The 14854-nt window shown below is 39.7% G+C and overlaps 1 protein-coding gene across 1 annotated transcript in view; it reads right to left on the reverse strand.

The window, feature by feature from the left end:
• Positions 1 to 13652, reverse strand: part of LOC121662613 (mitochondrial intermediate peptidase) — a 68453-nt gene extending 54801 nt beyond the window's left edge. The window contains exons 1-7 of the mRNA XM_042023976.1: positions 13488 to 13652; positions 10312 to 10485; positions 8464 to 8552; positions 6922 to 7008; positions 5899 to 5962; positions 4014 to 4196; positions 143 to 299 (exon numbers count right to left, since the gene is read on the reverse strand). Of these exons, the coding sequence (XP_041879910.1) occupies positions 143 to 299; positions 4014 to 4196; positions 5899 to 5962; positions 6922 to 7008; positions 8464 to 8552; positions 10312 to 10485; positions 13488 to 13637 (904 nt within the window). The 5' untranslated portion in view covers positions 13638 to 13652. The remainder of the gene's footprint in view (positions 1 to 142; positions 300 to 4013; positions 4197 to 5898; positions 5963 to 6921; positions 7009 to 8463; positions 8553 to 10311; positions 10486 to 13487) is intronic.
• Between the last annotated feature and the right edge of the window lie 1202 nt (positions 13653 to 14854).

Below are 14854 nucleotides of genomic sequence, written 5' to 3' on the forward strand. Positions count from 1 at the left end.
ACGGCATACAGCAAAATGTAACTGCAACAAAATACTTCACTGCAAGAAGTACGTGTAAACTTAGCTAAAGAAACTAACAACCTTTGACCTGATATGTTACACATTTGGTTTCTCAACATGTCCTTCCATACATGCCTTATACCTGGATTTTTGGCCATTGTTCCCTGAAGAGCCCTGTGGGCAAATGTGTCATACCCAACCAGCTGTGCCAGGCTGTTTCGGCTCGCAAGCAATTCCTCCAATCGAGCCAACTGCTGAGCGTTTGAGTGAAGAAAAATCTTGTAAGCAGCTTCTCGCACCTAATACCAGGGAAAAAAAAAGTCACATTACTACAGAGTAATTTTTACAGAACCAAGAGATGCAAATGAAGATCTGGCATAACAGCTGTATTTCACTGACATTGTTGGGAAAAGGCCTAAAGCCTTTTAACAATAGTAATTATAACTGCCTGACAATTACAGATCTCTTACCCATTAGAAGTGGAATGAGGAATGCAATAAGACAACCTAAAGGATCAAGACTGCCAAAAAGGGTCCTGTTCTCTACTCCTGGCAACAGTCTCTCATCAATTCCCTCCCTCTGCCAACACCTGTGTTTTTCAGACCACTCTGTGGGCTGTCTTAACTCATTAAAACCTCTGAAACTAAACCCAAATTGTTCTCTGCATATCAGTAAAGCTTGCTTATGGAAGGATCTGACAAGAAAAAGAGATGGGGTCAGGGGAGAGAAAAGAAAGGAAGAGAAAAGCCTTATTTCTTTTGTAGAAGAAATCTATTAGTCTGCCCATCTGCGCACAAACTTTCTCCTTTTCTCATATTTTTAGTTTGTTCGGGCTTTTTTCATAACTCGGAAAAAAAAATTACCTGGAGACTCAGAAAATTTGATAAAATGCTTTTACCTTTCACAAACCAATTGCAAATAATTTTATTTTGTACATAAGGAATAAGCTCAGGAAATACAGCAACAACTTACGCTTGTCTTCATCTGAAATAAGCTTCTCTCTTGGACAATACATTGAACAAGAATGCAGGTATTGAGTTTAGAAAAAATATGAATATAAAAATTTACAAGTCATTTTGTACCTGTTCAGTTCCACCAGGCTCTAATCTTGAAGAAAGCAAATGAAGCAAGAGATGATTGCCCTTCTTTGAACATAGCAGTCTGTTTTTGCAACAAAGGCCAGCAGCTGACTAAGCTCTACTAGAAAATGAACAGCCATCTGGTCCACAGATGTGACTGTTTTCCTCTACTTGGTACCGTCCACACAACACCTGAACTACGTTGTCCAAATTTGGGTTCAACTCGACAATAAAGACACTGACAAATGAGATTGGGTCCAGCACAGGGCTACCAAGTTGTTTGTGAGCTGGAGCACATGACACAGAATGGAGGCTGAGAGAGCTGCGTTTCTCCAGCCTAAAGAAGAATAAGCTCAAGGGACATCTGAATCTTTTACTTAGCAGTCAGGCATAGAGAATATACAGACAGAATGTTCTTGGAGGTGCAGAGCAAGAGCAGGAGATGTAATGGACACAAGCTAGAAGACAAAAAATTCCGATTTGATATCAGGAAGAAATAATAGTAGTGAGGGTGGTCAAACAGACTGTCTGTCCAGTGAAGTTATGGAATCTCCATCCTTGGAAAGTGATCAAAACTCAATTGGACACATCACTGACAAACCTGATTACTTGATCCTGCTCTGAACAGGATCAGACTCAAACTGACAAGTTCCAAAAATCCTTTCCAACCTAAATCATATGATTTTCAAAGAATGATTCCGAAGTGCTGACTCAGACAACTGCATTCTTTAATTGATATATTACTCATAGCTTCAGTAGCAATTCTGCAGATTACACTATTTCAGGACAAGAGTTCAGAGATGACACAATGAGCATTATTCATTTATTTACATCCTATCAGTGCCATAATTTAATTAATTTTTAATTTCTTACAGAAATTAAACACAGCAGCTTGGATTCTACCATGGTAACTTTTTCTCTATTTTTTTGTGACAAACAAGATTTCCACCTTGATTATTTAAGTATGATTACTTAACTACATAACATAAGTGAAGACAGAACCCTGGAGTGCTTTAATATGCTCCTGATCCTAGACTTGTATCTAGAAGTCTAGAGAGCCACTGCCACATTTCAATGAGTCTAAATTAATTTTAAATTTATAACTCTAAATGAATTCTTTTTTAGAAAAACAACATTAACAATAACTAAATTAAGACTTTTTTCCCAGGATAATTCAGGTTGAGGTCTCATCCAACCTCCTGCACAAAGAGGAGACAACTCTGAGCTAAGACCAAGTCACACAAAGCTTTTTCCAGTCTGGTCCTGAAACCCTGCATGTAAGGGAGAGACAGCATGACCTCACTGTTTGACTGCTTGGTATCATCAGCAGGAAGAATTTCTCTAACTGCTATTTCTCATCTCAACTTGTGCTTTTTGACACTTGTTCTGTCATGCACCTCACTGAAGAGCCTGGCTCCATTCTGTCCATGACATCCCTGTAGGTACTGGCAGAGTGCTGCCAGGGTTCCCCCAAACTACCTCTGCTATAGGGTGAATAGGCCCAAATCTCTCCGCCCTTTTTCATACAGCAAGCACTCCAGTTACTGCCCATCTTGGTGGCCTCTGTTTAAGACACTCCTAAAGAGTGGGGCTATAATCTCTTCCCTCAGTCTCTGCGCCTGTTCACACAGTCTAAGATGCTGTTGGCCCCTCTGCTGCCAGGGTTACTGCTCATGTTCATACTTGCTGCTCACCAACACTGTGGGCCTTTGCCACAGATCAGACTCAGCCAAGCAGTCCTAGCCTGTCCTACAACCAGGAATTCTCCCTTTCCAAGTGTAGGATTTTGCACTTGTCCTTTTTGAATTACGTAAAGTTGCCACTGAACCATTACCTCAGCTTTTAGGCCACTCTGAATGTCAGCCTTGACCTTCAAGTGTATTGATTGCTCCTCCCTATTTGCCATCACCTGTGAATTTGGTAGGCAAGCCCTCTGTCACTTCCTCTACGTCACTGATAACAGTTTAAAACAGGAGACCCAGGACAGACCCCTGCAACAGTTCTTTCTGTACCAGTCTTCCTGTAGGGTACATTTCAACCACAACTCTCTGAGTCTGATCATGAAATTAGTTTTTTTTACCTATCTGGTTGTCCACCAATCCAGACTGTAATCTCCTACCTTGGACTAAAGTCCCTGATGAACACTGAGGCAAAAGCAAGCGGTGAGCATCTCAGCCTTATCTGTGTCTGCTGCCACTACCTCACTCACCTTACTCAGCACTGAGTCCATGTTTTCCATGGCTTTTAGTACCAATGCAGCAGTAATCGCTCCTGTTGTTGCTTTTAATGTCCCTTTCAACCCACAACTGCAGTTGAGCTTTGATCTTCCCAACATCATCCCTACACATACAGGCAATATTTCTACACTCTTCCCCTGGATTTGTACCACTCCATGTATGCTATCTTTTGGAAATTAAGCTTTGTTAAGAGTTTCCTGTTTGTTGAGCCTGGTTCCTGATACATCTGCTTGGCTTTCTAAGGATCAGAATGCACTAATACTGAGTATCTTAATACTCACATGCTTGGAGGACGCTGCCTTAAGAGAACTACCTGCTTTCTTAAGCTCCTTTACCCTTCAGAATTGCATTTCATGGGATCCCACCTCCCAGTTTACTGAATAAACTGAAGTGTTGACCATAACAGGTCAAGACTTTGCAATAATTTATATGCCTTTAAAAAGAGAGTATTTTAAAATCAAGAATCTGTATTGTGCCCCTCTTCTTCCTCCAGACATTCAGGTTCTGCTCCACAGCCATTATTTCATAGCTACTACAGTCAAGTATGCAACTGATTATTATGTTCTACAAAAGTTTTTTCCTTGTTAGAAATAACAGCATAATCATAAACCACATGCATTTGCCTCACTAACACGTAAAATAACCGATATGCATTTCTGGTATAGAGGATGCCAAAGTAAAGTTGGGGAATACAAACCAGATCATCAGGACAATCAGCATGTAGACCAGCAACTTGTAAGTAATTGCCTTCAGCTGTAAAATTATACCGAATATGCTCTGGCAAAACGTGTTTGTCAATCTTGTTGGGAATGTGAGCTCCTATCAGAAATTCGTTACATAAATCCAATATTCTGATGTTGAGGTCAACTGCCTTTTTACGCTGTAAGAAAAATAAAGCACAAAAGAATATCTTCAGACACATTACAAGCAGAACTCCAAGTTTTTAAACCTTAGAGGACTCTTTTCAAAAATGAAGCAGAAAATACAACACTTAAGACTAGACCCACAGCATCAACAAAGTCATAATGCAGGGCTGAAGTCAACAAGATTAGATGCTCATACAGATCTGTAATTTCATAAAGCAGTGAAATTTCAAAAAAATGCCTATGTTCCTGCAGTAAGAAAATGTACAGTGGAGTTCAAGTAGAATTTATGTAAGCTTTGCTAGCTTGTAACTGATTGCTGTGTAAAATACTGAATAAAAAAAGAAGCATCTTTGAGAGAAATATCCTAAAAGAGACATAGAATTTTCTCTTTTTCCTGTTTGTATTGCACTGTTTTCTGGAGACTGTAAGTATTCACGGTATTTCAACCCTACTCTTAGGAGTTTGTGATTTAGAGTTTTATCACCTTCATTACAGTATTTCATGCATTTAACTGTGCACGATTTGCTTCAGTGAACATGCTCACATTAGTCAAGTATGGTCTCTGTTGTCTGTGGGGTCACAGCTCAAAAAAACAAAGGCTGAGGGTACAGATACAACATAACTTGTAAAGTCCAAAGAATGACATAACCTGATCTCTGTCCTCCCATTCCATCCTTACTCTTGAAAATGTATCTTTGAGGTTTATTTTAAAAAGCACAAATTCTTTGTAGCAGAAGTAAATTTCAACTTACAACAGGGAAGAATTTCTGAAGTCTTAAATGAGAACTGAGAAGAAACACTAAGCAGCAAGGAAGAAAAGTGGAACAGGCAGGGGAGGAAGAGGAAAACATGCAAAAATAAGTGAAATTGTAACTGAAAGGAGATGAAGCACCATAGAACCAATAGTCAAATCAGACATAAACCCCAGAGCTGAAGTTTCAGGGTTGTTCTTTGGAAAAACTAATCATAAAAACACATTCTAGAACCATTTTCTAGGTCACAAAACACCATCACAACCATGATCTTCAGAATAACTCAACCACATAAATCTGGTAGAAGAGCCTTTGTACAGATTTTTTTGGAGGGGATGACTCAAACAAGGAATTAACTTTATACAGTGACATGAACTATGAACAGACAGAGCATCCATATCACAAATGATGGTGTAAGATGCTGGTTTTGGAAAATCCATCACTAACTACTGCAAAACTACATAGAAGTTCCAAGACAGGTAATTAGACCATGACTAGATATTCAATTTTGAACAAGATTTACAACTTCTGGTTATGTGAGCACCACAGGAGTGCCTGGACACACACCTGATCCCTTCTAAAACACTCCACTTGATTAACCTGTCATCAAGGTGCATAAAACACTGCTTTTCCCTCTTTGTAAATATGTTGTTCTGACAGCTGAGTAGCTATTTTAAATATCTGATGAAGACACCAAACAAAAGAAAATAGGATTCCAGGACTTGCTTATAACTCCTCAGAACAGAAAGGAACGATGAGGACCAAACTGGGAAGAACAACCAACTATCTAAAAACTACTTTTAGAAGTGATTTAAAATAGACAAAATTAATCACTTCTAAGACAACAAAACTCCACAAAGGAGAAACTGACCCAGAATCACGTGATTTCATGTCCCACATGTTTCATTATCTGGTTTTTGGTAGACAGACAAACTTCTGTTCATATACTGTAGCCAGAAATTACCTTTTCTTCATCCAAATGAATGCCACTGATCTCAAAATCAAACATAAAAAGTTCTGCCACTCGCCTAAAAATACAGTAAATCCCTGTTAAAACAGCCTCATTTGATAGTAAGCATAATTTCTTAACAGATTTTGCCTTCAGTAGTTATTTACGTTTCACATCTTTCACAGAGAATAACGCCACAGTTATATGAATGTTTTTATTATGGACAAAGATTTCCTATGTTTTAGGTCCTTAACAATTTACTCAGTGAGAAACAATTTTTCCTTTGTTCTTAATTTAGTCATCTGCTTTGAAAATAGCCTTCAAAATAATTCCAGTACCTTAATCTAGATGTTCAACCAATTTGTGCAAATTACCATTTTAATTTCCTTTCATACTTCATTTATTCTAACATCGGAAAAATACCTTTTCAAATCTAACATCCTTGATCATAGGGAAAGAAGGAAGAATGAAGTAACTAATACATTAAGTTTGTCTAACCATGTCAGTGAATAAATAATTCAAAATTATAAATGCATAAACAGCTAATAAAACCTATTACAGCAATCATAAAGTAAGCTTTCAATATATATACTGCTAATCTGATTTAGAAAAATATAAATAAGCTTCTATAAAGTGAAATCAATTTATATAGTCTGCTCCCTAATTTTAATCCTAAAAACATCACAGTAGAGTATATAATTTTAATCAAAAGAATGCTATTGAAGAAAATCTTAAGTTTACATTTTTTCTGTTCTTGCAGATCTCAGTTATTCAGCATAAATATATCTTGTGCTCTACAAGTCACAAAGACATTCTCCAAGATTACACAACTACAAACTTCCTAAGTCCTGTGCAGGTACTTTAGTAGTGACCAATAAATTAATAATGGAGACGTGGTTTGTTTTCCAAAAGTTGCACTTATTAATTTAAAAAACCACAAAATATAAGTACAATAAGGAACAATACATACTACCTAAGAACCTCAATCTGTAAGATTCTATTTATAATCTATAAAGATCTATAAGCATTAATAAGTACCTGGTTTCTGGATCTAAGGAACTCATTACGGTTTCATCAACTAGCAGGCGTCTCAAACTCTGACACAGTTCAACATCTGTATTTAATCTGAAAAGATACAGAGTAAAAGAATCATGCACTAGCAACAGAGTAATACTTCAGTTTCTTGGCATTACTCATTCAAAGGCAGTATTTAGTGAGACAACATTAAAAGCCAAACACTGTATTTTCAAAATGTTTTCTGGTTCACAATCACATGTAAAAAGTAGAGAATTTCTATACAAAGCATGTGTGGACAAACCAGCATGGAAACAGGTCTTGTGCATCTGATAGAAAAATACTTTTGGATTGGATTTTGTGGCAATATGAACAAGCCTAATACTGACTGCTTATTTTTTTATGAACAACGATAATCATGGTGAGACCATACAGGTGAGAGAATGACTTTCTCATCCTTACTTTGAAAGTGATGCCTTGGTGGGGCTACATAAAAACAGAGGCTAGACAAAATTAAGAGAATAAGAGGGGGTATTTATTGAAGGGCCTTCAATAAGGTACACTATGGGCAGACAGAGCCCTAGGGCTACACCCAAAATGGATGACAGGTCACGGGTTTTTCACACTTTAATAAATTGGGTCCATTTGCATATCAGGGTTAATTCTCCAATTACAATTTCAGGTAATGATATCATTACCCCAAGTTTGTTCCCCCTTTTTCAAGGCTTTGTTTACATATTTTGAGGCCTGGGACAACAAGGTGTCCTTGAGTCTCAGGCCTAGAGAGGATTTGTTATGCCTCACCAGAATGTGAGAACAGTAGCTAACAGGCTATATGGAGTTGTAGAGTTACACTCTAAAGCAGCACAGGATCTGAAAAATATAAAAACCAAAATCCTAAGGCATCAAAAAGACTCCATTAAAGGAAAACCTGTGCTCAAGTTTGCCATCAGATAAATGTGCTGCTGCCTGCCACTGGAATAGACTGAGAACTTACTATCCCCAGAACACTTCCACACACAAGCACTGTCCCCATGCAGAAAATACTGTGTCCATTGGATTTGCTGGCATGTTATGCTGCATTCCCAGGTGAGATACAGTGGGCAACAAAACACACGTACACAATAGTTTATGAGCCTCTCAGGATGATATGTGAATAACTTCTTTATACAAATTTTATATCTGAAGTGGTATTCAGATATTAAAGTCATATTGTTACACATGGTGTGCATAATCCAAGTCAATCCACTTTCAAGCACTTTGTACATAAACTTTACAATCACCAGTGAATTATCACAAATCCTAGAAAAACATCACTTTGAGCTTTTGATGGGCTTCAGTGACATGGAATCATAAACTGAAACTAAAATAGAAAAACCGTTCATGAGATACTGTAACAAAATTAAACCCTTAAATATCTGTATCAGAAGACTGACACGTTGTTCCCATGTGCAAGTATTTTTTGTTGATTGCTGTTTTCATAGATAATCATACAGTATTTTTTAAAGATGCACATCGAAACAGCAAAAAGAAAAGAAGAAAAAAAAAAAAAAGAAGAAAACATACTTCTCTACCACGGTACCAATGTTCCTGCAAGCTTCTTCAGCAGCCTCTCTGAATGCAAAGTCAGGGTGGGCAACTTTTACAAAATCAGCCTGACACAGTAGAAGAAGAAAACAGTGAGGCAAAAAGACAAAAAAAAAAAATCCTGGTTTATAAACAAATTGCACTCAAGCAATTCCATTTATATTAACATTTATTTCTACAGTTCTATGCAATCATTTTGCAGAATTTGCCCTTTTTTTTGTCTAAAACATAAAGCTGATTGGAAAACTTTGCTGACAATTATTAAACCACACAGTGCCTGTGTCTTTCCAATAACTACCATTAACTCACACATTTCTTAAAACATTTTAAGTATAGTGTGTATCTTAGAGTCCTTACAACACAGAGCTACTCCAATGTATTTAAATGTTATTTAAAAATATTTTTTAAACTAAAATTTCTAGTTAAGAAGAAAGCACAGCATCAAATGTGCATAAAAGGATGCTAAGAGGGAGCTGGGGAGCTAGGGGCTTCCATGACTGCAGACATGAAAGCAGGGAAGTTCTGACATTGAAATTATAGAGACTTAAAAGATCAGGAATATTTCAAAGTCTACGAATACACTGAAGATATTCGGCATGATTTTACAGAAAGTACATGCAATAAGCTGACAGTATAAAATATGATTGCAGTTTGATTCAAAAAGCAGCCTTAGAAATGTTACACACTTAAGATTTTTACTTCTTAGAATTCCTTTTTAAAATCCTGTATAATACTGACAGAAAAGGTGCTGAATGACAGATATCAAAATTCCTAACAACAGATAACAATCACCAAATTACTTCCAGACAGTTCTGCAAGCTGTGCATCTTTGAACATAAAAAACTTGAAAATAATACAAAGGAGGCAATTTTAACTCAGCAAACTGATACAAAACTATGGCAATTGAATTCTGACATTAGTGTTTTACTTAGATATTGATTGATTAAGCAGAATTAGGCATTGTCTATAAAAAACCTAAGAACAAGTGACTAGACAGAGGTTGTAAGTACTTTCAGAAGGAAAAGTGCCTGGCGCAAAAGATGTCTTAAATCTAGAAAAGAATAAGAAACAAGATTGGAGAACTGAAAACACACAGAGACATTCAAATGTGAAAACCCAAGTCAAAAAACTCAGTGACCTAAGAACTGATTTCAGTATGAAGGCTGGTTCTGTTTTTTTGAACCAAAGAATGATGTTTTCATAAAAGACAGACTTTGGGCAAACAGTTTCCAGAGAGCAATATGAAATGCTCTATTAAATTTAACATTTTGTGATACAGAATATCAGGCCAAGTACTCTAAATCTGTGGACCACAAAAACTACAATCTAGGAAACAGTTGCCTTTTTATTGTGTTAATAAAGTGATACTGTTGAGTTTCATCTGCTGCTTTTAATCTGAAAGTTCTTCATGGACCTTCACCTATAAATGATCATAACTTAAAACATGTGCATTGCCACTCCAACTTTAACTCTGAAATCAAAACCCTCTTTGCCACAATATAAGTGATGCTGGAGAGCTTATGTATTAATATTACAGCAGAAACGCAAGTATGATTTCACTGTTGTTTTTCTTGTTGTGGCTTCTATACTATTTTTACATCTGTCTTAAAAATAGACTGGACAATTTGACAGGATTTGTAGTTACCTACCATTTGGTAACAGCCTTTGTAATTAACTTTCAGCCAGTTTAATTTTCTGACTTAACACAAAACTTCATGGAGCTGATCTGCTATTTACTGCTGTGCAGAAAATCATAAAATGGAACAACATGGTGTAAACTCAGTCAGTTTAAAACAATCTATGTAAATATTGAAAAAAGTAACGTACCAAGTCTGCTACTCTGCATAGGCTATCTGAAAGCTGATCAAAGATCATTACAGTCTCTGGCCCAGGTGGGGTTGAACATGCCTTCTGGACGAGCTGCTCCGATTCTTGCAACGCTTTGTCCTGTGCTTCTTGAAATCCTTCTGGACAGCTCAGCTCTGGAACACCAAACAGACCCTGCAGTGCAGAACACAACGAAAACACACCACTATTACCCTCCTCAATTTCTGCAGCTTTGTTTCAAGACTGAATTATCACTACCGAATTTTATCAAAATGACCCTAGCTAGCATATTTTAACACTTCACTGGCCAGCAGCACTAGATATCAAAGGATTGCAGGCAATAGGACAGTTGTATCAGGCTCACTAAAAGAGCCCCAAATACTGGAAGCAGACCTCAAGGGAATAATCAACAACAACTGAAAATGTTTATGGAATGAACAGTTTTATTCCTGAAGTTCCTACCAAGCCTGGCCCTGTCCCACAGGGCAGGGTAAACACACTTACTTGTGAAGGGTAGATGTAGATAGCACTTACGTTCTGCATTTGTGGAAGAGACTTAGAGGGGTTCTACCACTAATCAAACAAAATTACTAGCACTAGCAGATAGAGAAGTTCCACAATGCAGACCTACAACAGGAAAAAGATCTTAAAGAATCACAGAATCCCCCAAGTTGGAAGTGATGCCTAAAGACTTTTGGTTTTTATGCATTCTTCATGTATTTGTAACTTTGCAGACTGTTAATACATAGTTATAACTTCTAGTACTTTTCCAGCTTTCTTTCTCACAGTCAACAAACTCTTATTGATGTATTCTCAAAATTCTGTTTAATCTTGCCTGTTAGTTTAGCAAGGACACTTTATTTTGCACCATGTATTGCAGACACAATAAAATGCAGAGTTAGAAGATCAGAAGGGGAGCTCCAATAGGGCTGAACCCAGGGGGGAAATTACCTAATCCAACAGCTCTTCTAATTAGACAATATTTGATAGATATACTAATCAATTAACCTTATAAAAATTGCAGAACTACTGTATCACATCTGCATATTGCCATGTTGTGCACCTTGAAGGCTTTCAATTAAAGATCTGCTTTTATCATTTTAACACTGTTTGGAAAAGTTTTGTGTTTTATTCCAGGTGACAGAAGGGACCCATAAGGACCACTGAAGTCCAACTCCTGGCCCTGCACAGCATCCTCCCCAAGAATCACACCATGTACCTGAGAGCACTGCCCAAATACTTCTTGAGCTCTGTCAGGCTGGTGCTGTGACCACTTCCCCGGGGAGCCTGTTCCAGTGCCCAACCACCCTCTGGGTGAAAAACCTTATCCTAATAATTCCTTAATTTCATTTAAGTTAAAACAGCATCATTTCAAGCGATACACTCCCTTTGCAACTGCCCAACTACAACATGAGCATCTCCTTACCTTGTAACTACAGCATCGAACTGTGAAAGGTACATGATTCCACACAACATCTAACCCTTCCCAAATTCAACCTCAGTATCTAAAAATCACTATGTGGATTTTCAAGTCTGCAGTCCAGTCACTTTATAATGCACTTTCTGCAAACTCTTTGTATTATAGCAGTCAGCTGCAGGTTTGCATATAGCTGGCAAGTACTTATCCAAATAAAATGAAAAGCTACAAATTGTCAGCTTGTCTGTACAAGTACATATTCTGAAGCAAAAGCAACCCTTCAAGTATGTATCTGGGACATTCTGAGTTGCTTTTTCCTAATTTCTTTCTGTCACTGTTGCTAAAAGCACCTTCTTTTTTTGTTAATGAAAGAAAACCTTTCCTCACACTTCCCATGTTTTAATTTATTATTTCGGAACAGGAACTGGACTGAAGTGAACACTGAAAAAGGTATTTTTGTATCTATACATGCATGCACACAAACATAAATATACTTGTATCACAGCACCCTTGAATAATGTTTGCTTTGTAAGAGACTCAAGACTGCCCCTTCACTTCCCTCAGCCAGAGGATGCAGTATCCTGCAATGTCCCTGAGAACTCCAGGTCTTCCTGCTGCCCTACATCACCACCCACCCTCCCAAGCAAGCTCTTCCTGCACATGTAGTGCTTTGTGACCATGAGGTATCTCCTCTTACAGATAAACTAGCCGTGGAACTCCTCTTACATATGATATCAAGTTTAACATAAAAATTTAAAAATTACAAAAAAAAAAATGAAGCCCGGTGCAGTTCTCTCTTCTTTAATGGCATTGGCTGCATGGCTGAAACATTTTTCTCTTTGCTTGGCCTCAGCATTTACATCCTACCTGGCACAGCCTCTCTGTGTGCCTGAAATACATACCTCTATTCCAAAAGAACTGTGGGCCAAGTGAATCATTTGGAACACATTTCCTAGACCAGCCAAATGGACAATATTTAACTGGATTATTTCCTGAAGCAAGACTTTCACCAGTGTGCTTGCAGAGGCATGAGAACTGGAAGAAAGGTTTCCCAAGCAAGTGCAAGATTAAAAACAGAAGTCAGATTTGTCCTCTCTGAATCCCAAAGTTCGACAGCTCCACCAGGCTGGGCACCGTGACAGGAATAGTTGAGTCAGCAGGCAAACACCTGGATTTTACAGCTGCACCTATTCTGTATGCACTGTGCCACTTTACCCTCTCCGGGAGCCTGTTGATTCCCTGGACACATATTCACAAACGTCCCTGACTCACCCTAAAAAGACACCCATCAGAAAACCCATGTGTCACCAAATCAGCAAACAAATCCCTTTTTTGCCACAGGCAAAACGTCAAGAATAATGCCCAGGCAAGAGGATGTGAGCAGCGTGGCTGCTCCTGAAGCACTGCCGGAGTGCAGTGGCACGGCACTGACACAGGAACGCCGGCAGCCAGGGCAGGGCTAGTAGGGGAAGGGGTAATCCCACTTTATGAGCATACGAGCACCACTGAGGCTCAAAGCGCTCCCACGCACAAGGCCATCACTGTCAAACGCTGCTGTGTCCAGAAGTCACAACGTTTGGGTTTGCTAGAACCAATATAAACTCTTATTTAAAAAAAAATTACACACAAGAGAAAAATTACGCCCAAAAAAAAAAATTCCCTTAAAAAGGTTCAGACAAGCAGAGCAAAACACGAGGCCGCCAGCAGCCAGGGCCGCCTCCTGACGCAGCAGGCCCGGCCCTCCCCTCCCGCCGCTCACCGTGTCCCTGCCCGCCGCGTCACCGCGCAGCGGCTGCTGCTGCTTCGCATCGAAGGCGGTGCCCACGGGGCACCAGCTGGTGCTGACGGCCCGGCCCCGCAGCGCCCGGCCCAGCGCCGCGGGCAGCGCCCGCCGGCAGCCGGCCAGCATGGGGGAGCGCAGCACGGCACGGCACAGCGGAGCGGGCCCGGCCGCGGCTTCCGGACGCCCTGCTCGGCCGCGACCTCCGCGCGTCCGCGCCGAGGGGAGGAGCGGCACCAGGAGGAGGAGCGAGGCGGAGCTCCCGGCTGCCACCGCCCCTCAGCCCGCCGGGCGCCTCTGCCCCGGGCTCTCAGCACTCCCCCGGCGTGTCCCGCTTCCCGGCTCACCAGCGCCCGAGCCGGCCGCACCAGATCCTCTGCCGGCTGATACCTGTCCTACACATTCTCCAGTTCAACCTAAGGCCATTTTAAAACGGTTTTTTGTTTAGATGTTTCTGTGATACAAACTTGCAGCCTGTGGCTTCCGGGAAAAAACTTCGTCGTGGTGAAAAATTCACATAGCCCTTTCCTCCGCCCCAGCGACCTTGTATCTCCTTCGCTGTCATTTGAGACGTGCAGCTGTTCCTCCCGAAAAAACCCACCGCGCCCTTTTCGTTCGGGCTCTGTGTGATCCACACTCGGGGATCAGCTACTGTGGGAACATGCCCACATCCCCCTGTCCCCCGGGCTCCCTGCTGATGGGAGCCCGGCCTTACGCTCCCAACACTGCATTTCCACTGAATTTCATGATGCTGACCCATCTCCATCGGCATCTCTACTTTATTCTTTTCTTCTAAGAGAAGTGAATGAAACTTCCCAACATTTTTTTTTTCATTTTTTTGAGTTTTAGGAGAAAAGGTGGAAAAAAAGGAAACAAAAATTCTGGGGAAAAAAATCACAGAATTAATGTTCTATGACACAGGAAATATCCTTTGATCAGATCTCTGGCATGGCTGCTTCAGTGTTGATTAAATATTATCTTTCATCTGGGGAAATTTGTTTTGCACCAGCTAATTCTGAAGTACAGCAGCTTTATGCTGTATTTTTGCACTGGCCTATAATATCTGCCCACATCAGAGACTCCACATTGCACTTCCTCCTATCACTCCATTTTGCTCAATTTCAGACCTGAAATCTGTGACTACACAGAGAGCAAAAACCCATATTTTAAAGCTGTTAAATCCACTCAGATACAATGAAACTTGCTTGTGCCATACAGCAAGCAGTCCCAACTACACTAATTTCAAGTTTAAAAATAATTTTAAAGTGGCTGGATACAAACTTACCAAGTTTCAAGTTCATCTACACATGCCACCTTGGAAGACATCAACTAGCTTGGAAGTAACT

Source organism: Corvus kubaryi, unplaced genomic scaffold, assembly GCF_017639235.1.
Source record: "Corvus kubaryi isolate FWS band 111438036 unplaced genomic scaffold, C.kubaryi_AGA036_p1.0 37256, whole genome shotgun sequence".
Classification (NCBI taxonomy): Eukaryota; Metazoa; Chordata; class Aves; order Passeriformes; family Corvidae; genus Corvus; species Corvus kubaryi.